The following is a 22661-nucleotide window of genomic DNA, read 5'->3' as shown; positions in this document are numbered from 1 at the left end:
CAGGGCCTGCAGCAGGAAACTCTGCGTTCCTGGTGCCTGGCACATGGTGGTGATTCAATAAACGCTCGGTGACTGAGAGGACAGATGCGAGACATCAGTGGAGGGCCACACTGGAAGTGAGGACTCCGGCTGACAGCAGTTTGGTAAGTAAGTCATTTCTAAAGAAATAATTTCCTGAAGACCAAGCTTGAGATTCTGGGTTCGAGGTTCACTAATTAAAACTTGTTATTTCAATATATAAAAGTGGTGGTAGAAAAAGAAAACCCACAGGTTAATAAATTGGTTAAGCTCATTTCTAAAAATGTTTCCCAGCTGGCAACAGCATTCAGTTAAATGCTGCAGTAATTACTCTCCCAAAACTGAGTCACAGTTTTCCCAAAGATAAACACACACAGAGTCTTGTCATAATACTTTTTTTATTACAATATCCAAAAAACCGGGTATGCAAGTTTAGGGGATCCCAAGACCCCTTCTTCAATTGTAGGAATGTGCCATCTCAAGACTGTATATTTTAACTATAAAGAAGTTCAAATGTAAAGGAAAAAGAAAATGCAATTTCTTCATAAACATTCTGTGTCTCTTACAACCAATCACATATTCTTTTGTAAACCCTGAAAATTTCCCTGTAAAGCAAATAATATATATAGAGAGAGAGTGAGAGAGAGAGAGAGAGAGAGAGAGAGAGAGAGAGTGTGTGTGTGTGTGTGTGTGTGTGTGAGAGGTGTTGGTAGCGCCCCTTCCCCCAAGATCAGCTGTTTTCCTTAATCATCTGTATTAGTGTCAATAAACGGCTACAGATACATATTTCTTTGAGAATTAAATACATAATTGTGAAATTCAAACAAGCTGAAGGGCAAGAGGAAAAAGCACTATGTGGATGGCACATATGAGGGTAAATTACGAAAACATCTGTCTTTCTGAGTCACTGGTTTCCTCTTCCGCAGACTGACTTTCAGGGAAATTCTTTCTTTATTGCAAGCACAGCCCCAAAGGCACTGGACAGCTTCCTCGCCGCCGTCTCACCCGGTGGTTCCAGTATTGCTATCAGCAAACGCGTTTGCTCCCTGCAGAGTCTGGGAGCCACGTAAGGGCACAGGGCACAGAACAAGGGTTGCTAGGACCGGGGAGCCTTCGCACCTGCTGCCTGGCATGCAGAGAGCCCCGAGCTTGGGACACCACCCTCAGAGGGTACTGTGGCTCACTCCCTTGCTAAGTGCGGCTTCGGTGGGTTCCCACTGCGCCCAATGTCTTTTTAACGAGGGGTTCTGTTAGCATGAACAATTTGAACAGACTAGCACTACTGCCAATTGAAAAGGAATAAAGTGAACAAGCTCACCCCCGTCCCCTCCGCTTCTCTAAAACTGGCTGGGATGCGGGGTGGCTGGAGCAGGGGCGTGAGGGCCTGGATGGCAACGGGAAACCAACTAACCAACCGACCCAAACAGAAAGACTAGGCAGAGGGGGCCGACCAGGATGACCCACTGGCAGGGCAGAGCCTCTGTGCAGAGCTGGGTGGGTGGCGCTCCTGGGAGACCTGACTGCTGGGCTCTGGGGAGGTGAGTGGCACCGAAGCCTGGAGCTGGTGGGCTGCAGGGCCGCGGGCACCGACGTCACTGCAGGGCTCTGACGAGGTAGAGCTTCTCCCCATGCTCGCTGGTGAAGATGGGCGCCTTTTTGTAGTGTTCCACCAGCTCGTCCATGGTGTGGAATCGTCGCTGCCCAATGCAGTAGACATTGTCCACGAGCTGCACCTTGAAATGTTTGTTCTTCCCTGATGCTTTCAGAGACACGGAGAAGTCACTGGGCTGGGGAGGAAACAGAACACGAGTGACAACCGGGCACGGCAGGAGAGGTCTGTCCCTGCGTGACTACCAACTATTTTGGGTACAACTATCTGAATCTTCCACTTAACTAAATCCACACCTCCCTTCGCTCCGACGTCTGGCCTCTGTTGACCAGCTACTAGGGCATCTGATGTTCAGAATGACCCAGATGCAGCCCAAGATTCTGAAGTTCTGCATCGGAGACAAGTCTGAGTTTGCTTAGTTCAGTTTCAGCACTAATGCATTTTAGTTACTTGAACAGTGGACACTCTGTGGAATGTACAACACCTGTGCTAACCTGGGTGCTCAAGAAGCTTGCTTGCATTTTTTCATTTCCCAAACTATTTTTTTGGAGAATAAAGTCCATCCTGGCAATTTAATAAGACTGGTTTGTGTACAGGTAGCAGCTAGAAATCTCTTCTTCTGACTCTTAACGCTATTACAATTAAGCCATCAGAAATTTTCTAATTCTAAGCATTTAAAAATATTAAGAGCAGTGGAAAATTCTGGTTGTATTTTAAATATAGTTCCTAATATCCTAGAGGGGGCTGCACTGTGGTTCGAGCACAGATTTTGTTGAGAAATATTTAAATTCTGTGATATGTCAGTGCCATACTTATATTTGGGTCTATTTTAGAAATATGTCATTATGTTAATTAAAACTGGTCTTTTAACTCATTTACTGAAAAACATGCAAGAAAGATAATGAGGAATGTTCTTTGTAAAAAAAAAATATATATTGATTAATTCAATGAGTAACAATTACTAAACACTGACTACATGCCCAGCGGGCTGTGCCCTGGATATGTCCATGTGTGCATGAGGACGTAAGCGTGAATAGTGACAACCCAGTAGGGCAGCAGATAAATAAGGAAGTGGACTTACAGTTGCCAACTGTGGTAAGTTCTACAGAAAAAAAGGAGAGTTGCATGAGAGAGAACGAGCTAGAGGAGGCAAACTAAGTGTGTGTGTACGTTAGAAGGTGTGTGAGCATGTGTAGTGTGTGTGTGCATGAGTGTGAATGTGTGTATGGGTGTGTGTGTGCACACGTGTGTTGGGGGGGTCAGGAGAGGCCTCTAAGTGCAGTGAGCCTGAGCTACGCCCGGCGTGGGCTGGTGGGGGAGTGCTCAGGGAATCGGGACCTGCCTCTTCTGCAGCACTGAGGGGGCAGTGTGGCTGGGGGAGGGGAGGGACCCTGGCTTCCCTCAGAGGCCTCAAAATAAAACCCACCTGGCCCCTGCCCTGGCCCCTGGTCCCAGTCCCCCAGGCTAGACTATGTCCCACCCCAGCCCCCTGTCACTCCTATTCATGTCATTCTTGGGGCCATCCTCTGTTGAACTCTGTGGTCAACCATTCCCCTGATGCTCAGCTCAAAGGGAACGCTGCCCTTAAGAAGCCTCGCTGGCCCCACACAAGGCACGCTCTCCCCCTGGCCCCCCGCCCGGCTTGCTACACAGCATCAGGTCACGCCCTGCCAGTGGCAGGACCGCAGCCTAACGCAGTTCTCCACAGAAGTCCTAGACCAGCTTTCTGCCTTTCCCAATGCCCAGGAACTGCGTGCTGCTGAGGACCCAGCAGGGCCACCTTCCAGCAGGACCTCCAGACAAAGCTGACAAGTGCGCATGCTACTGTCTCTCACCCTGAGATCATAAAAGCCCAAATAAGAAATGCTTGACAAGAAGTGTGCAACTCCTGCAAAACAAGGACTCACTCCATCGACACCGATGACGACAGGGAACGGGTGTCTGAGAAAATCTAAACTGTGCAGGGCAGCTGTGCTCACCCACCAGCCACAGCTGTCAGCATACACGAAAGGGACGGTCATGTTTACAGTTTGTATTTATGCGCGCCTCTGCCGAAAACAGACCAAATAAGAACAGATCTTTGAGGAAAAGGCCCCATCTCATCTCCACGCTAAACCCAGGGCTTGATGCCTTGGAGGAGCCCCAGGAAATGCCTCTGGATGACACTTCAGGAAGAAACTGGAAGATTTATCTCAGATTAGGTCTCAGGCTACAGATTATTTTCAGAAACCCAGCCCCTAGCAGGAGGGGAGGATTGGGAGAGATGCAGAACTTGAAATTTTATTTCAGTGGATCACAGAACCCTGATGTCACGGATGATCATGCCAACCAGCCCTATCCACGTGACATTCTAGGTGATCGCGTGATGGCACAATTCTCAGATCATTACTATTTTCCCAGGACTGAACAACAAGACAGATGAAGCTAGCCTCGCTGTTCTCAGTATTACCATCCACGTTAGTTGCCACGTGTGGTTCTGAAAGTAAAAGAAACTAAAACAGGTACTGCCTGATACACCACGTGCCAGCAAGGCCCAGGGCATCGGCACCACCGGCACGGTCACTATGTTATCAGTCCTCGAGGATTAGGAGAATCGCCAGGGCCAATCACCCAGCACTGTGTACAACAATATATACGTTATGAACTACTCAACCCTCTCCTGATGGCTTCAGGTTTTCTTTAAAAATTTATTGAAACTTATTCTAGTTTCAAGTTCCTTGCTATTAATATTCTTACAAGCATGTATATTCTGTGCTGTAAACTGCGCCTTTAGAATAAGATGGAGGGTGATCTCACCTTTACAGTTTACCATGAGCCAGGTGCTGTGCTGGTGTCACAGACACTTTAATCAACTCAGACAGAGTGGCATCATTTTTAGTGGCTGCAGCACGGGAATCAGTTGTAAATACATGACACACCCGGATTTTAATTAAGTCAAATGATCAACAGATGACTTTTCGAATAGGGAAATTTGCTTTTAATTTAAGCTCCTTAATTTAACGTCACGGTGTGTGTGTGCGCGCGCGTGCCTGTTTGTATGCATGTGTGTGTAAGTTACAGCAGTGAAAGGAACACAGCAGAAAAGGTAATTTTTAATCTCTCGGGCTCCTGAGCAGAAACCTTAAAGTGAAGGACACAGAACCAACTTGTGCCAAGCAGGAACCAACTTGTGCTGAAAGTTTGGAAGTGTGCTTGGTTCAAACAGAGTAGATTTTCTGCAGGAAATGTGAAAATGAACACTCTATATACTAACACACACTGCTATAAGTTGCCATGAAACACCTTGCAATGGCGTCTGAAGACGAACGAGACTGATGGTGCTCCCAGCACCAGCAGCGGTGGCCTCACCCAGGAACTGGAGAGAAAGACAAACCCTCGGGCCCTGCCCCGCCTGTGAGTGAACCCCCAGCACCCTGTGTTTAATGAGACTTCCAGGGGCTCCTGATGCGGTTTGAGAACTGAAATAAAATTTGGGCCAACCACCAGCAGCGCTGGAGCCACTGGAACAAGAGGCAAATCTGATCTACGCGCGGAGCAGCCCGTGCTGGAGAGAGCCTTTCCCGACTGAGGTACCTTTCTGATTCTGTCCTAAGGAGCCTGCTATAGGGAATGTCCCCTGCTGGGACAGCTGGGACACTGCTGCAGAGAGTAAGCACAGGTCTCTTCCCTTCAGATGGAGCCCTGGATCTGATGGAAGCAGAGCTCCTCCCCACCCAATGACCCCACATCCAGAGAGAGCCTGAGGCGGAAGGAGTCCCCAGGAGGCAGCTCTGCCAGCCCTGCTCTCACCGGCTGTGGCCTTTCCATGCTTTGCTTTCCGTAACAGACTTGGGAAATCACATGAAAAAGGAACATGCCACACTCGCCCCCTCGACGAGTACTGGTGCGCTGACATGACAGAGTTCTCTAAATTTAAGCTTGTCAAAGAACCTAACGTGTTCTTGAAACGTGCAGTCCAGATGGTGGCTGAGGCTGTGGTCACCCGAAGGCTCGATGAGGGATGCAGGATCTCCTTCCAAGGTGGCGCGCTCACATGAGCAAAAAGGAGCCCAGGACACCTTTAGTAACCCAGTCTTGGAAGTTGCCCACCCTCACATCCACCACATTCTATTCGTTACAGGTGAGTCGGTAAGTACAGCCCATGCCCAAGGGCAAGAGGAACAGGCTCCACCCTCTGAAGAAAGGAGTATCGAAGAATTTGTGGACATCTTTTTAAGCCATCGTAGATACTATACTCATTACAATTTTCTATGGCTAGATTAAAACCTCACTGGACTCAGCCCTGTACCACCTTCCCAGTTTGGAACCTCTGCCCTCCCATTCCCTCTGTTTAATGCCCACCTTCGGGCTTCCTCTGCCACTGTCCAAATTTTTCTGCCCTTTCCTTCTCCAGACACTGTACTTACGAGGTACACAGTAATTCCTCTGGGCTGATGATGGGCCAATTCTTCAAATTTTCTAATGTTAGACCACCACTTCCTTTTATTTCCTTCTTTGACTGTTCCTTGTAAGGAATGATTTTTCTATTCTCATAGTTTATTTTTGTTTTTATTTCAAAATATTAAGGGCACACAAGTGTTTCTGTTATTACATGGATACCCTGTACAGTGCTTATGTCAGGGTTATTGGTGTGCCTGTCACCAGAACAGTGTCCACCTGTGCCCAATAGGTAAGTTTTTAATCCCTCTCATAGTTTTTGAATCAAAGGTTCTGGAACATTAACAATTAGTACAACCCATTCATTTCAATCTTCTTTTTATTAGGAAGTCATATTCCAAATGGAATCTGAGGACAATTAACAGGCTGGTAGAAAATCAACCTCTCTCGGGGCCTCTGCCATTGTTTTTGTTTAGGTTTTAGGTCCCCTATTTGAATCTAACCCCTCTGAGTGCAAGAACCTGGTTTAAATCTACAGTCCCACACTGGGCGCAGAGTACCATGTGTGTGATGAATATGCTGACTTATGAATTCCCAATTTTGACCACCTTTTCCACTGCTCATTGCTCTAGGTAATTCTTACACCTCATCGCCTTGCAATTCTGCTCACAACAAGCAGGTACTTTTAGGGAACACCAGAGAATATGCTCTCTGGTACTATTTCTTCAGCTTCACCAGCTTGATCCATTGCCTCAAAAGCACCTTTGCATTTTTATGAAACAGATGCCCTGATCAGATCCGTCTCTCCTTTGCTTGAGATTTAATCATCATTTCCTCATAGAGGGAAAAATGGATGCTGAGAACAGTCTTTAATATCCTTTATTTCTTCCTCCATCCTTGAAAGCTTAAGTGTTAATGTGATTTTCTGATTTTCTTCTAGGCACAATGGCCGTGAGGAAATGAGAGGGGAGGGAGGGTCCTTGCTCCAGGTACTCCTGGTTCTTTAATAATCTTAAAACTTCTCCTTATCTTTCACTTTGACTTTATGAAAAGAGGAGAGTAGAAATGCCCTTTGCATGACCCACCAGGCCTCCTATGCAGACTTTGGACACATCTCTCTGGTCATGCTGGCATCTCCAAGCATTTACAGTTTGCACAGATATTTAACGCTCCCTTCATACCCAAAGAGAGGTCATCGTATTGGCTTTTTATCAAAGACTGTATCATTCGTTCCTGTTGGTAAATGGATATTTTTCTCTTTTTACTTCTTTACCGAAGGCACTCTCCTGCCCAGGGAATGGACTCATTTACCAAAACATTTCAGAACCAATGGATTAGAGAGAAATTGTGTTCCAACGATTAACAGTTTCTCTGCTCTTACCTCAGAAAAACTGCCTTTCAGTTTTATCTATTGGGTCACCCTCCCTAGTTGTCTAATACAGCCTTCTTTTAATCAAAATGGACTTCCTGTCTGTACTTTACCACCAGCTGTTGACTGACACTATTCTGTTTTTACATCGGATCACCTCTTCCTTACTCCAAGTGTGACCAGCCTCACCAGCATTTTCTATTCTCCTGTAGATTTGTCTGTGAAATATTTACTCCACAGGCCTGAAGCCAATGCACATGTGACACGATCAAATACTCATCTTATTAGCATCTGAAATAAACTTAATTACATAAACAAAGAAAAATCAACCATCAACTACAGAACAGCCCTCAGAGTCCCATCTACTTGGTCTAGGAAAACAGAACTTCCATTGTCCATGTTCAAGCTAGTACGCGCCGCAAGTTTATCCCTCCCTGCCCCTCAAACATATTTCCGAAAGTTACATGTAAATACCTTAGTGTGTAGGCCTTTAGAATACCGTGCTTGTCGTGCTTGGTTTTTTCTTAGTGTCACACGTGGTGTGACTAAGAGATAATCAATAATTTATTTTGGAGTCTTACCATATAACACAACAGTGCTCAAAAGGGCTTGAACCAAGTGCACAGTCCACAAGTCAGTGGTTCTCAAATCTGAGCATCAAAATGACTTGTTCAAACTGCGGCCGCAGAGCCCTCTGCCCCACCCCACTCCAGAGATCCAGGTTCAGCAGGCTGGGGTGGGGCCTGGCAATCTGCATTCTAGCAAATTTCCTAGTGACGCTGCTGCTGGTCTGGAAACTCACTTTGAGGGTTACTGCCATGGAAACTGAGGAAAATTTTATGTGCGTATCCTCCCACTCACTTTCGGAAGCACCGTGCTCGATTCTGGTAATGACTGCTCTTCAATGACAATGATATCGCTGGGATTTTTAAAATGGTGAAAGAGAATGCAGTATGGAAGACGGGTGAACAGATCAGTCTGCATATGATTCCACTATCAGTTATTACACACTGAACCTAACTTCTAGAGAACTCTTTCTGTGCTGTAAACTCCATGGGGCTCTGATACCCTATTTTATTACCCTGTGCTGCTCTTGCTATGCAATTAAGGCCACGTTAAGAAAATGTTTAGTAATAGTGCCATGAGAAACATCCTCAACTGAAAGACTATAAACCAAAATACAATACAAAAAGTGAGAAACACGCCTGTCAAGTAAAGACAAGCAAAATGCAAAGCTGAGATTAAAAGGTTATGTGCTGATGCAAATCAAAACCACAAAGAGCTACCACTTCACACCCCTTAGAATGGCCATTTTATACACACACACACAGACACATACACACACACACACACACACACAGAGTCATGTGCTGCTTAAAGACAGGGATACATTCTGAGAAATGCATCATTAGGCGATTTTGTTGTTGTGCAAACACTATAGCGTATACTTACACAAACCTAGATGGTACACAGCCTACTACACACCGAGGCCATATGGTATAGCCTATTGTTCTAGGCTACAAACCTGTACAGCATGTTACTGTACTGAATACTGGACACATATCTAAAACAGAAAAGGTACAGTAAAAATACAGCATTATAATCTTCTGGGACCACTGCTGTGTATGTTGTCCCTTGTTGATCAAAATCCTCATTTGTATGGTGCATGACTCTACATGTGTGTGTATCTACATATATATATATATATATATATATAGAGAGAGAGAGAGAGAGAGAGAGAGAGATAGAGAGAGAGAGAGAACACAAAACATATTGGCAAAGATGTGGAGAAACTGGAACCCTTGGGCACTGTTGGTGGGGATGTAAAATGGTGCAGCTGCTGTGGAAAATAGTACGGTAGTTCCTCAAAAAATTAAACACTGCATTGCCATTTGATCTAGCAATTCCACTTCTGGGTATATACACCAAAGAACTGAAAGCAGAAGCTTGAAGATATATTTATACATCCATGTTCACAGCAGCATTATTCACAACAGCTCCAAATGTCCATGGACAGATGCCTGGATATACAAAATGTGGTCTATCCATACAACGGAATGTTATGCAGCCTTAAAAAGGAAGGAAATTCTGACACATGCTACAAAATGGATGAACCTTGAGGTCATTATGTCAAATGAAATAAGCTAGTCACAAAAAGACAAATACTGTATGATTCTACTCATCTTAGTGCTGTCAGATTCACAGAGACAGAAAGTAGAAGAAGGGCCCAGGGCTGGGGGAGCAGGATGGGGAGTTAGTCTTCAATGGGGGCAGAGTTCAGTCTGGGAGGATGAGAGAGTTCTGGAGACGGATGATGGTGATGGTCGCACAGCAATCTGAATGTACTTAATACCACAGAACTATACACTTAAAAATAGTGAAAATGCTAACTTTTATATGTCTTTTGCCACAATAAATAATTTTAAAAGGTTATGTGCTTGTCTGAAAAGATCTGTGATATTCTGGTGGAAGCATCAGGAAACCAAAGTATGGTGGTGGGTGGAGGACACTGTGCGGTACCTTCTAGGGCTGGAGGAGATGCTGAAGGAAGTGGGGAGGGCGCAAAGCCCCCATGCGGCGCCTCCTAGTGAGGGCACAGCCGTGGTGCAAAAGAGCTCTTGGTGACTAGTTTAGGCCTTTCTTGGGGACCAGGAGACAGCCAAAGAGCTGTGCCCACGCAATAATGATCCAAGAACTTTTTGAATGTTAAGACTACTACTGGCAGATGCATAATTACATTCTTCTTTGAACCACTACACCTTTCACAAGTGCTACAATAATACTGACTTGCTCTGGCTGGTTTACCTGCTGGGCCTCTTTGAAATTACCTATGTTAGTAAAATACTTTAGAAACCACCTCTCTTGGCCCAGTACTTTCCTACCACAAACCTTGAGACCAAAACATTAACATTTCTGCAAATTGCAGAAGAATTGTTTTCAAAAGACACCTGGCAAAGCCCCTCTGGTGGGGGGCACTTGTGTTTCAGGAGAAGAAGTGTGTACTTGTATTCCAGGTGCTTGCCTGGGAGCAAGGGAGACATACTCCCCAACCCTGCCCAGAGCTGCATGTACACATCATCCCATCAGCCAAGGGAGGCCGGTGTGAAGGCTGGGGGTGGCTGGTGCTTTCCCATAACCACCAACAAGCTGACCACTCTCCGTGACCACATCCACAGCAGGAAATACCCGATGGAAGGATCGGTTAGTTAGGGCGTGCCTGCTGGGCCCTGCAGTGCCACTTGTCCCCACCTCCTTCCCCAGTCTGTATCCCACATCTCTGTGTGTGTTTGTTGTTAAAAACAAAAAGCACAGTTCAAAGAAACCCAACAATTTCTATGATTTTATCTCATTGCTGGTTTAAGTGGAATGATTGTCAGATTGCCAGACAGGTACGCCTAATTTTTACTTCTTCTGTAAGCCAAAGGCAGGTCTAAATCAATAAGGCAAACATAGTTCCAGATTTTTCTGCAGCCACAGCTGCAAGTTTAACCTAGTGTGTGATGACCAAGGAGTGCTCACGTAAGGAGGCCAGCATATCCCCAGCCTCTGGGAAGGATGGGGAGCCATGGTCCCAAAAGAAGTTATGACCAACACACTAATCAGGTTTGCTACTGATTATATTAAAAGAACCAGCTTTCAATAAGACACCTGTATTCACAGATCCCAGTAGATATTTTATTTTTTTGAGATGGGATCTCACCTAGTGTAGTGGTATCATCACAGCTCACTGCAACCTCAAACTCCTGGGCTAAAGTGATGCTCCCACTTCAGCTTCCCAAGTAGCTGGGACTGCAGGCGTGCACCACCACTCCCGGTGTTTGTTTTAAAAGTGGGTGTTGAAGAGTAGCCAGGACTGAGGAGGCAGCATCTCTGAGGGCTCTAACCCATCTGAGAATCAGGCAATGAGCTGGGCAAAAAGCTTGGCAATTAAAAATAACTTATCTTTGAAACTGGAAAGATGCCTACAGGCACTGCTCACAGTAACCTAAGCTTTTTCTTATTGTCAACTCTGAATCCCTTTTAATAAAGGAATTTGTTCTGTGAAGTTTGGATTTGGTCGAGGGGCTGCACTTGGGGACCTGGAGGGCCACATGTGGCCTTGAGGTCGCAGGTTTCCCACCCCTGGATGGAATGATGACGCTGCCTGAAAACAGAGTTTTGGTTAGAAGTTATGACTTCTATAAGAAAAATTATAATTTTAAAAATACAGAAATGAACTCTTCTAATTCTTTTATTTACTGACCAAATAATTTCATTAAATTAAAAAAAAAAGAGGAATGAAACATTTGTCTAATTTTAGTATGGCCAATATGTGCATTAAATTATCCTTAGCATGAGAGTTTTTCTCTGTTGGAAACAAATCTGTTGTATGACAAAAAAAAATTAGCATCTAAATACTACTGTGGGAAATAACAAATACGAGGGAAAACGTGATCTTGTTGGTATCTAAAGTCTTTCAGAAGAAAGTGGCCTCCTAAGCTTTTGGCTGACGTTGTCCTGCAAAGTCACTCTGGCCAGCTTTGCACCTTCTCAGACCTCATCCTAGTTGTGATCTGTCACTTTCTGAACAACCTTTACAAGAAAGGTGGACATACAATTGAGAAAATAGAATACCGATGACTTCCACGGCTTATCAGAAATCTGCCTAAGGGTGTCTATTAACTGTAAGTATGACTTTCTAGCCATATCCATAGAATCAGTGTAGACAAAATATATTAATATAAAGATTTATGATAAGCACACATATTTCTGAATTTTCTAGATTTAAGGAAGTATGGCTCACAGGTAGAGGTATGAACATGAAATATGAAGAATAAAAACAATATGTGTCACCTTTAGCTGTCAAAGATAAATGACAAGTGTAGATGAGAGAGGAGCAAGGGAAGAAGAAGAGATGGAAGAAAGAACAAAGAGTAGATACCAAGGTCAGGACAGGACAGAAAGAGCGTCCCACAGGTTCCTTTGTCCATTCATGGATTAATCCAACATATATCCCACAGGCACTTCTGAAATACCCAGTGCTTCGCTGACACTGGATAGTGTAGGATAGGACAATGTCTTTGTTTGTTTTCCCTGAAATATGCACCTCTCAGTATCGTCAAACAAAGGTCTAGCTCATTTACACTGGAATCATTCAGGATATTTAAAAAGTTGATACACATCTTGAAAAAATTGTTGTGCTTATTCAGAAGTCAGGCTTCCTGTGGTAACCTCAATTAAAAGTCCCAGGCCCAAAGATTGCAAGAGAGGAAAAGGAAATTAAATGAAGATATCTGCCTCTAAGTCCTGGAGGGAGGCTGAACCCCCCAGATACCTTTCTGTGCTGGCACACCACAACATGTGATTATGTCAGATTGTGAACCTAAGGGCTCTTGGTGGCCAGGTGGAGGCTGTGACACCAGGCTCTAACCTAAGAGATGCCAAAATGAACAGGAAAAAAGACAAAGGGGAGGGAGTAGATGGTGAAAAAAGAATAAGCAAGGGATCTGTCCACTTGTCCACCAGGACAGATCCGCAGCAGTTGCAGTGACAGAACAGACCTGGTTATGAATAGGAAATGCAGCAAACCTGGCCTAGTTCTGCTGTCGGGAGAAAGCAGCAACACTCCTTAGAGCAGCATCCGCTTGGCACAAGGCACGCATACTAACAGCTAAACATGGCGCACTCCATCAGGACAGGAGCCCTGCACAGCGTCAGGCCACAAGGAGCCACCGACGAAGATGGCACCACTATCAGTGCAGAGTCGATGTGAGTGCCAGTGGAGCCCTTTCTGCTCCCAAACCCTGGCTGGGAATTAAAGACCAGAGCACACAATGAACATATTGTTCCTTGGTTTTCCAACAAGGCAGAATGCAAAAAATCTGGAAAGCCTCCTCTAAAGATGGTTAAAAGAAAATAAAAACAATTAGTGCTTTAATTATTTAGAAAAAGTTCATTCTCTAACAATTCAAGACAAAGGAGACAGTGGGGTGCATTCAAGTTCTGAAATGGAAACCAGACAATGTATGTATCCTTTCCTACCCAAAAGGATTTGGTCCCTAAATTTAGATAGTGACAACCACCTGCACATGTTCCACAGAAAAGCCATAGGTCCTACCTAAGGCTACCCTAGAGGACACCTTTTCACCTCTCCTTTTCCAAGGTCTTTCCTCTTCTGCCCAAGTCTAGACAGAAAGAACAATGAAGGGGGCCAATGTCTCCACGCTGTGGTGTTTTAGTCCTGCTCCCTTCTTACAAGTCTCTTCAAACTCAAAATGTTGAAACCAATACACTTTTAGACTACATTATACATGTCCCTTAAGCACGCTGGACTAAGCATTTGATATTATAATTGGTTTTCCAGTGCTTTCTCTAAATTTCTGCTTGACAGAGTTAAAAGTGCTGCTGTCCTAATTCTCTTAAGGCTTCAAACATGATCTAAAGGAAGCTATGCACAGGGCTTACGTTGAGTGAGAACAATTTAATGTGATGTCTTGCCAGGAATGATAAACTCTGGCAGCTTGATAAGAAAATTTCAGAGTTCAGATTTCAGATGCGTTAACTGTCAGGCCGGCATGCCTGCCTCAGCACATCTAAAGCTACCACCGACTCTTGAGAAGCTGCTGATGCTGTAAAGGGGTCGTCCTATGTCCACCACCACGATGCTCCTTCTGCCTCAGAGAAGAGCGGATCACAGTGGCCTCTCTCTGAAGGGTTTTGAATTCTTCTCAGATCAGTCAACAGGAATCTGGAATGTGCACTCACTTACTGTGTCCTTTTCAGAGGAAAACAATCACAGTATACAGTACATACTTACTAGGCTTACAGTTTGCATTTAAAAAATGAAAGTGAAGCCTATTAGCACCAATGAAGTTCAAGTACATTGGACTCTGTCTTTGACAGTCTTGCTTTGGGGGTGTCACTACCATAGAAGGTATCTTTGGGAAGTTGTCTACGAAATGGGTCGAGTGTTTCCATAACACAGGGAAAGGCTGCCTCCTGTGGTGTGGGCCCAGTTCTCGGGGGGCAGGCTTGGCCACACTCCCAGAACGCACACCCTAGTGGTCAGATGACCACTGCTGAAGTGGCTCTGCTGTCGCAAGTCAGCAGCCTCATGCCTCCGATTCCCTGCACACACACAAAACTCGTCTCTCAAGAATCCTCCTCCTCTTTTCAATTCAGCCTTTAAGTGCTTTAAAAGCTTTTCAGAGATGATCTCAGTGGCGCTGCCTGTGGTGGAGATGACCTTGGGATTATATGGTTTACAAAGAAAAACAAACCAACCAACAAAAGGCCGTGTCAGAAACCAGGCGCCTGTCTCGCCGAGAACACTGTGTGCCTCTGCACAGAGCAGAAACAAAAGCAAGTCACCAGGGCCTTCCACACACATATTGGGGAACCAGGAGAGAAAATGAGGTTTGAGTCTGTAAAACAGAGAGGGGGGAACCTTAGAAAAGAGGCACAGCTACCTTCATGAGCTAAAAACATTTTATGTAAACTCCCGTCTCCAGGAAAACGAGTGGCCACGGCGAGCAGGTACTAAGGCAATTGCAGAGTAGCAACCCGTCCTACGCCGTGTTCATCTACGTTCTCCTGCTGTTTCGACTGTATGCCAAAGGGGCACGGCACACACAGTCATAGCGTGCAACACAAACACGCTCACTGTTCCCGCCGGGCAGCGCCCGCGGGCGGAGCGCACTTACCGAGGACTCGCTGTCCCTAATGAGGAAGTCGCCCTCGACGCCCCGCTCGTTGAGGGCGCACTCGGCCTGGTGCCGCGTCACGTTCCCGTAGTACCACTCTCTGCCCGCGAAGCGCCCGCTGGATGAGGGCCCGGTGTAGCTTATCTGCGGGACGTGGGAAGGGTGCAGGGCCGGCCCGTCACTGAGGACCATCACGTAGTTTTTGGGGACGAGGCCGACCTGGCCCCGTGCGTTTTTGCACTTCCACCACTCGGGGTCGTTCTCGGGCTTCTCGATCACCTCCATGGTCTCTCCCTTCTCGAAGTTGAGCTCCTCCTCGGTGACGGAGCTGAAGGGATACAGCGTCTGCACCACGTGCAGCACGCGCCCGCCCTGCCCGTTGCTGAGCGAGGCGCCCTTGCGCAGGCTCAGGAAGCTCGGGGACTCCGCGGCCGCCTCGTCCGCCTCCTCCAGGACGTAGTTGGAGGGGAACCAGCCGATCTGCCCGTTGTAGCTGCCTCGCCACCAGCCGTCGCTGCACTTCTCCATGACGGTGACGCGCGACCCCTTCACCAGGGACAACTCATCCTCCCGCTCCGCCACGTAGGCGAACTTGACGAAGGCCGGGATGTTGAGGTCGTAGATGCGGTCGGCGCCGCTGCCGTTGGCGGGGTACTCGGCGTCCGTGCTGGGCGTGGGGGACGCGTCCCGCGCGCTCGTCTTCCTGCGCGTCTTGCCGAGGCCTGCGGAGACACAGCAAGGCTCAGTGTGCGCTCGCGGCAACGCCGGCGCCCAGCTCCACCGTGGTTACAAACCATAGGCACCGCCAGAAAAATACAATGTTGGCAGCAGCGTTGGGCACTTACTTAAAGTTGTGCTAAAATCGATCTCTCTTACCCATAAAAAAAATGCCGGAGTACCGGCCATACAAAAGATATTAAGAACAGTGGAAAAGTTTCCTTCTGAAATGCCATTTTTAGAGAATCTATGTGCACCTCAGTTAGAAAAATAAGGCATAAAGCCACAGACAAAAAATCGTCGGCATTCTCGTATTGGGTGGGAAGTTGGGCTAAATGAATTCAAAGGCCCGTCCCAACGCTAAGATGCGTCATGTCTCAGCCTCCACGAGCAGAGCTTGCCGCCCAGCCCCGCCGCCCCCCCTCCCCGTGTCCCCACCTCCCCACCGCTGCCACCACTCCTGGGGCACTCATGGTCCTCCCTACCCGCTGCCTGGTCGCATAAGGGCCCTACTGCGCAGAAACCCATGTCTTCACCTTTCTTCTCTTCTTGCAATTCTTCTCTTCTTTCAAAACAGCGGACCAATTTCCCACAACGGATTGTGATAAACGAATTGGGAAAAATTAGCTGATACCTTAAATCTAAGGCAAAATTTTTCATACTGTGAGTCAAAACTCACTAGTGGATCATAAAAATCAATTTAATGGGTTGCAGCCAACCTGTAGGTACATGTTGGGTTTAAGGGAATAAAACAAAATTTCAGTGCACCAAACACAATTACAGTAAGTATTGTTTCTTCAGTCACAGATGTGAGTACTGAACTGTAATGTGCAACATCTTTCTTCCTGTGAATGAGGAAAAAAGTCTGAAAAGCTCTAAGGTAAAAATGCCTTAAGCCAGTTAAAATGCATAGAATTCCGGAACATTCTAGGAGAAGAAAGCATGCTGGCCCCAGAGCTGGAAACACACCACTGCACACGTGGGGCTGGGCCTTCTTCCTCCTCAGCTTTCCTGAGACACAGCTCCTCACCTGTGAGCTCTGCGTCAACCTCTAACTTAGTCAAACATGGAGGATTAGATGGTATGGAAACTGCGCTCACTCATTTGTAGACATTTTTTCTCTCCAAAATGATACCAAATGACTTTCATAGGTAGCTTGTACCTCTCTCTCCTTTTCTTCCTCAAACTGGAGTAAAGAGAGAGAGGTCCCAAGAATTATTTTTGCTTCTCTTGCCTTGCAGAGTAGGCGCGAGTCAAGAGAGTTAAAAGGCTGCATCACAATTGTCCTTGACTGTGGAGCGTTGGGCCACTGTCCCCCCACCCCCCAAAAGTGTAGACTGGCCCCAGGCCTGAGATGCTGCTGCCCTGGGACACGTGCTCAGCTTGGTGCCAGAAGGCACATGAGGTGACATGAAGTGGGTAGTCACACGGGCTTTCAAGGGAATATACCAATTCACTTAAGCTAATGGCTTCTGCTACTTCTTTCTGTACTGAAGCATTTTACTCATGCGCACAGGAAACAACAGAGTAAGGCAGAGTATTAGAACAGGTAGATTTCTACATTGGATTAACTTGCTTTACATAAAAACACAAGCCTCTAAACCTTAGAATTCATCCTTTCATGTGATTTCAAATGCAAGCTAGCTCAACTATGCAATGAGAGAGCACTGTGATAATTCCACAGTTTCATACTCCAGAGGTAGACAATTCATGAAGTAAACGTCTGTCCAGAAGGCAGGTGCCTGGGGCTCAGTGAGTAGGTGGCACAACCCTCATAGAACAGTCGGCACACTGCAGCAGCCGTGGCCAGGCAGAGGACAGCTTTTACTGGTAATGAAGATTTCAAGAAATATAACATTTAAAAATAATCTTTTAATAGATCTTTTCAAATATGTGAATCACAAAAGCTACTTCAGAAAATACCTGTGGAAGAGCAGGTGTTAGAATATTCATCAGGACATAAAGGTGACAAGATCAGCAGAAAAGACAATGTTAGATCTTAGCCATCACAATACATTTTCAAAGACACTTTATAACTGATTTAGGAATATGCTAGTTTAGTGACTTTTCACAAAACCAAAATACAATAATTTAAATTAATTAATTCAGCTACTGAGTTCCTGCAACATGCCAGGCACCATCTTAGACTTTGGGAAGAGTGAGATGAAGAAGAGATGGGCATGTTTCCTGCCCCCATGGAGCTTCTCTACCAAGATGGGAACATTCTACATATGTAGCAAGTACGCCACGGGAATTAACCTGTTTTCTAATGTGATCTAAATAGTCTTTGAGGCACTTGGGGTGGGGTAGGGGGGCAGGTGCGCAGTATAGGCTGACTAAGAGGATGCCCCTGGGAGCTCCTGAGTTGATCACTTACTAGCTGTGTGCTCTTGGTCAAATTACTTAGTATCTGTGTCTTAGTTTTACCCCTAAAATGTGGACCAAAAAAGTACTGTATTAGTCTACTTGGGCTGCCATAAAGAAGTACCACAGGCTAGGTAGCTTAAACAACATTTATTTCCTCATAGTTCTAGAGGCTGGAAATCCAAATAAAGTTGCCGTAGGGAAAGAGGCCTCTCTCTTTGCCTTGTAGATGGGCGTCTTCTCCCTGTGTCCTCACGTGGTCTGCCCTCTGTGCGTGTCTGTGTCCTAATCTCCTCTTTGTATAAGAATACCAGTAAGATTGGATTAGGGCCCATCCTAATGACCTCATTTTAAGTTAATTACCTCTGTAAAGGCTCTGCCTCCAAATACAGTTACATTCTTAGGTATGGGGGAGGGGAGTGTTAGGGCTTCAACATATAAATTTTGTGGGGACACAGGTTAGCACGTAACAGGTACGTAAGTTCAGATGATGTATATAAAGCACAGGGAGTGCTCTGCGAATAACAATTACGACTCTTATTAACTGAGCTGAAGCTCTCTTTTAGCTCTGAATGGTATTTTACCGAAAGAGGGCCCAAGTCCTCTTTAAACCACTTGGCCACGATCCTGCCAGTGCCAGATGGCCACCAGAACAGAAGGCTCTCCCGCTGGGCTTTTGGCACCTGGAAAACAAACATTCTTCCATGGGAGCAACGTCATATGTAGCTGTCGGTGCAGGGAGCTACAATTCAAGAGGCAGGTGCCTGGGGATAAGGAGGGACCTGCCTTTACTGACACCTATGTAACCCGAACCCTCACATCCCCAGTTTTACAGATGGGGAAACTGAGGCAACAAGAGGTCAAGGCACAAGCTTAACACACATAGCCAGGATTCCATCAGTCAAGAAGCTTGGCTCTGCTACAGCCTGGTGTGAAGCATGATTTCCATGGAAAGTGCACCCAGGACTCTGAATTGGGGAGTTAAGAGCCGCTTCTCCCCGCCCATTTAGGCTCTCAAGCAGAGAGAAACGTTTCCTCTGATTCTGGGGAATAAAAAGGTCCCTATGTCTGAGGATCAGGCAACGAACATTTGGGATCAGAGACGCAGTGTAACAGGCTGGGCCCAGAATAGCAGCTAGGTAGGTCTCCACAGGCCAGAGGGGTGTTGGGCGGGAAACACATGCACGGGACAGAGTTGCTTGGGTTGCTGAGAAACAGGTTCCCATTTCTCCTTTCCCCATTCTTCCCTTACCCTGGTCCTGCCCAATGGCCACATACAGGGTCCTGGGGAACAGAAGGGATGAGCGACCCTAAGTGTTGGCAAAGCAAGATTAATGTGCCTGGCCCTCTCCACTGCTAAGAATACCAGGGAAATAGGGAAAAAGCTGTGGCCAGGCTTACGCGTGGTTGGGCAAGGCAACGCAGGGGTAGAAGGCAAGAGGCAGATGTCTCTCTGCAGGACAATTAAGGGGTCTGCAAACTGGAGAGTCAGTGCCACCCTGATGTAGAGCCAGCTCTGGGGGACCCTGCCATCTCTGCTATTCTCCTCTTGTCTGGACTTCACATGAAGCGGTAACCCAGCCAGGTGGCAGCTGTGATATCTCAAAGGGAGGCTTTCCCAAGCAGTAGTTCACATGCGTCTTGCAAAGAACCCACAGGAACTCCAGGCCCTGACTGTCCCGAGGGCCAAACCCATTACCTTGAAGGTAAAGAGGCAGCCCGGGATTCCACTGCTTCCTCACTTGCTCTCTATCTACACATTTTTTTTTTCACGTCATCCACTTCAGCTCTTCTTCTTTCATTAAAGTCATACCACCTTCTTCCAGTTGTGACAGAAACACAACTTCAACTCCAATGTGTGTTTTGGATTTTAATAGGATAATGTCTCAACAAGACAGGCAAATCCTCACATCCATTTCTCTAAGACTCAGGCTGTTTTCACATACCGTAACTAAGCCACAGCCAACCCAAGCCTGGCAGCCCAGAGCCCCCATTTTCCAAAGCTGCTGCTCACCCGCTCTCTGTGCTGTATTTTGGGAGAACACACTTGCCAGCACCATCCCTTGAGGTCTGCTCACCTTGGGCCCAATAATGAATTCCCAAGCAGCATACACTGGGCCAGATCCTTCACACAGACGCACTCTCTGTGCGTGAGCCCTCAGCCATGCAGAACACCGGGGCGGTTCCAATGCCTGACATCTTGTCCTTACTGAGGCGTGGTGCACTAGCAAACTTTAGCAAGACTCTGGACAAGAGTTCAGATGACATGCTATGCTTCCAATTCTCCAGTCACAAAATCCTACTGCATAGAATTTACCTGGTGCTTGAGCACTTTTATTGGGGGTGCTGCTGCAGCATGCTTTGGATAAATCATATTTTGGATGATCGTATCTAGAACGTGACCATTACAAAATCTCTCCAACATTGTACAGTAGGTGAAGCGAAGTAGCATTTCCTCACAAAGTAATGACTTTCTCTACAGCTTGCTCAATAATGTATAAACTGCAACATCTTTGCATGAAAAAAGAACAAAGAAGGAATGGAAATTGCTGTGAAAAAAAAAGCAAGATGCTGTTTCCTGAGACATGTGCTTAGGAGTGAACAGGATTTTAACTCCTACACCAAAGATTAGGCTCTGAGAGCATTTCAATCTCCTTAAATTTATAATCATAGAATTATGGTGTTTAAGATCTAGAAGAAACCTTAGAGATCCACTTGTGTCTGAGTCTGTTCAGGCTGCTATAACATGGTACCATAAACCAGGTGGCTTATAAACAACAGATTTACTTCTCACAGTTGTGGAGGCTGGAAGTCCGAGACCAAGGCACTGGCAGATTCAGTGTCTGGTGAGGGCCCAATTCCTGGCTCATAAATGGCACCTTCTAACCATGTCCTCACCTGGCAGAAGGGGTGAGGAAGTTCTATGGGGTCTCTTTTATAAGGGCACTAATCCCATTCATGGGGGCATCACCCTGGTGACCTAATCACATCCCAGTGCCATCACATTAAGGGTTAGGCTTTCAACATACGAATTTGGAGGGACACAAACATACCATCTATAGCAGCTTGGCTAGTTTTTTTCAGGCTGCTGCTGTGGGGAGTGGGCCCTAGAGTGCCATGTGTGTGCTGCCCAGGAGACCGGCTAGGGCAGGAGACCCTGTACCTCCTACACCCGGCCCCTCCAACACCTCCGGCAGCCACGATGCTCCATTTGCTTTACACAGGGGCCCTGGGCAGGAGAGCACTCGACAACGTGCTCCACAGATGAGACAGATGACAACGTCTGGGAGAGGCTCACACTCGCCCACAGTCTCCCAGGCCAGTCAGCAGCCAGGCTGGACCGCGAGGATGCAGACCACCGGAGCACAGAGCTGCCGGGATGGGTCAATGTCAACAAGCTCCCTCATGGAGCCACCTCCATAGCTGCCACTTTAAAGACCAGACACAATTTATGCAATGACTTTATCTGCACTTAACAATAATAATAAAACGTGCACCGTAGAGAATAATATTTCTTCCTCTGTGAGTGGACAGAAGGCATAATTTTAAGTGGCAAATAGCTGAGTTGGATTTAAAGGTAAACTATACTTTTCTGCTTTTGTGATGATTTTCTGGCATCAAGCTACTACTGGATCTCTGATCCCAAATTACATTTTTATTGATGCTAATAAGCACATTTTAACTTTCCTGAATAAAATTACATACATTAAAGACTGAGTTCTAATAAAAGCTTGAATATGTCATACATTATTAATGTTAGTAATTTTAAAGTCAAAATCTTTTATATACTCCTTTTAAGATGAAGGGATGTTATAACAGATGACTTTAAAACATGCTCTGACTGTCATCTTCCAGCTGGAGTTCTGGAGATTCAAGATAAAATGTCAAACAAATTTGATAGTTCAGAAATATATTCAAGCCAATTCATTTAGACAGGGTACATTCAGGTTTAGGGAGCTCTGTGGCAAAATCATTTAATTTTTGCTACTAATCAGATCTGTAACATATACCAAATTTAAACAGAAAACTTCCTTGTACTTAAAATGCCATTTATGCTGCATTAAGAATAGAGATTATTGATTTGTGGGGATTTCCCCCACTGAAGTTAGGCCCTATTATTAAAGTCAACTAAAAATCACGAAAAGCTTTCACTATTACACGCTAAGGAGATGTGACAAGATGTGATTAAGGTACAACGTGACCAAAGTAAATTTTCATGTAAGAGTTAGAATGTATTTAATGTTTGGCTTCTAATAACTTTTCACGTTACTGTATGTTCATGTAATTGGCATCTAATTTTTTAGGTATGCTGTTAAAGCTAGCTTACACTAGTCAGAGAGTATCCAGTGCAAAAATAATCAAAATAGTTGAATAGGTAAGAGAAAAAACTCGAGTTTACTCAACATAAGGATTTTTTTGAAAAGGTGGCCATGTGGGATTAATGCAGGGGTTGCCTGATGTTTTAATCTGTTCATCACCCTTTGTCCCCTTCTCTTATTCAACTATACTCCTCTCCTTGAAGGGC

General features: G+C 45.8%; 1 protein-coding gene across 3 annotated transcripts in view; it reads right to left on the bottom strand.

Annotated features, from left to right (window-relative positions):
* Positions 1-702: 702 nt before the first annotated feature.
* The window catches only part of NCK2 (NCK adaptor protein 2), a 145454-nt gene continuing 123495 nt past the window's right edge, over positions 703-22661 (bottom strand). For all 3 annotated transcript variants that reach the window (XM_012664330.1, XM_012664329.1, XM_012664331.1), the window contains 2 exons: positions 15056-15777; positions 703-1805 (listed from right to left, as the gene is read on the bottom strand). In XM_012664330.1, the coding sequence (XP_012519784.1) occupies positions 1611-1805; positions 15056-15777 (917 nt within the window). In that variant the 3' untranslated portion in view covers positions 703-1610. The remainder of the gene's footprint in view (positions 1806-15055; positions 15778-22661) is intronic.

Source organism: Propithecus coquereli, unplaced genomic scaffold (genome assembly GCF_000956105.1).
Source record: "Propithecus coquereli isolate 6110/MARCELLA unplaced genomic scaffold, Pcoq_1.0 Scaffold88, whole genome shotgun sequence".
In the NCBI taxonomy this organism is placed as follows: Eukaryota; Metazoa; Chordata; class Mammalia; order Primates; family Indriidae; genus Propithecus; species Propithecus coquereli.
Note: the sequence above shows the minus strand (reverse complement) of the source record. Positions and strands in the feature narration are given on the sequence as shown.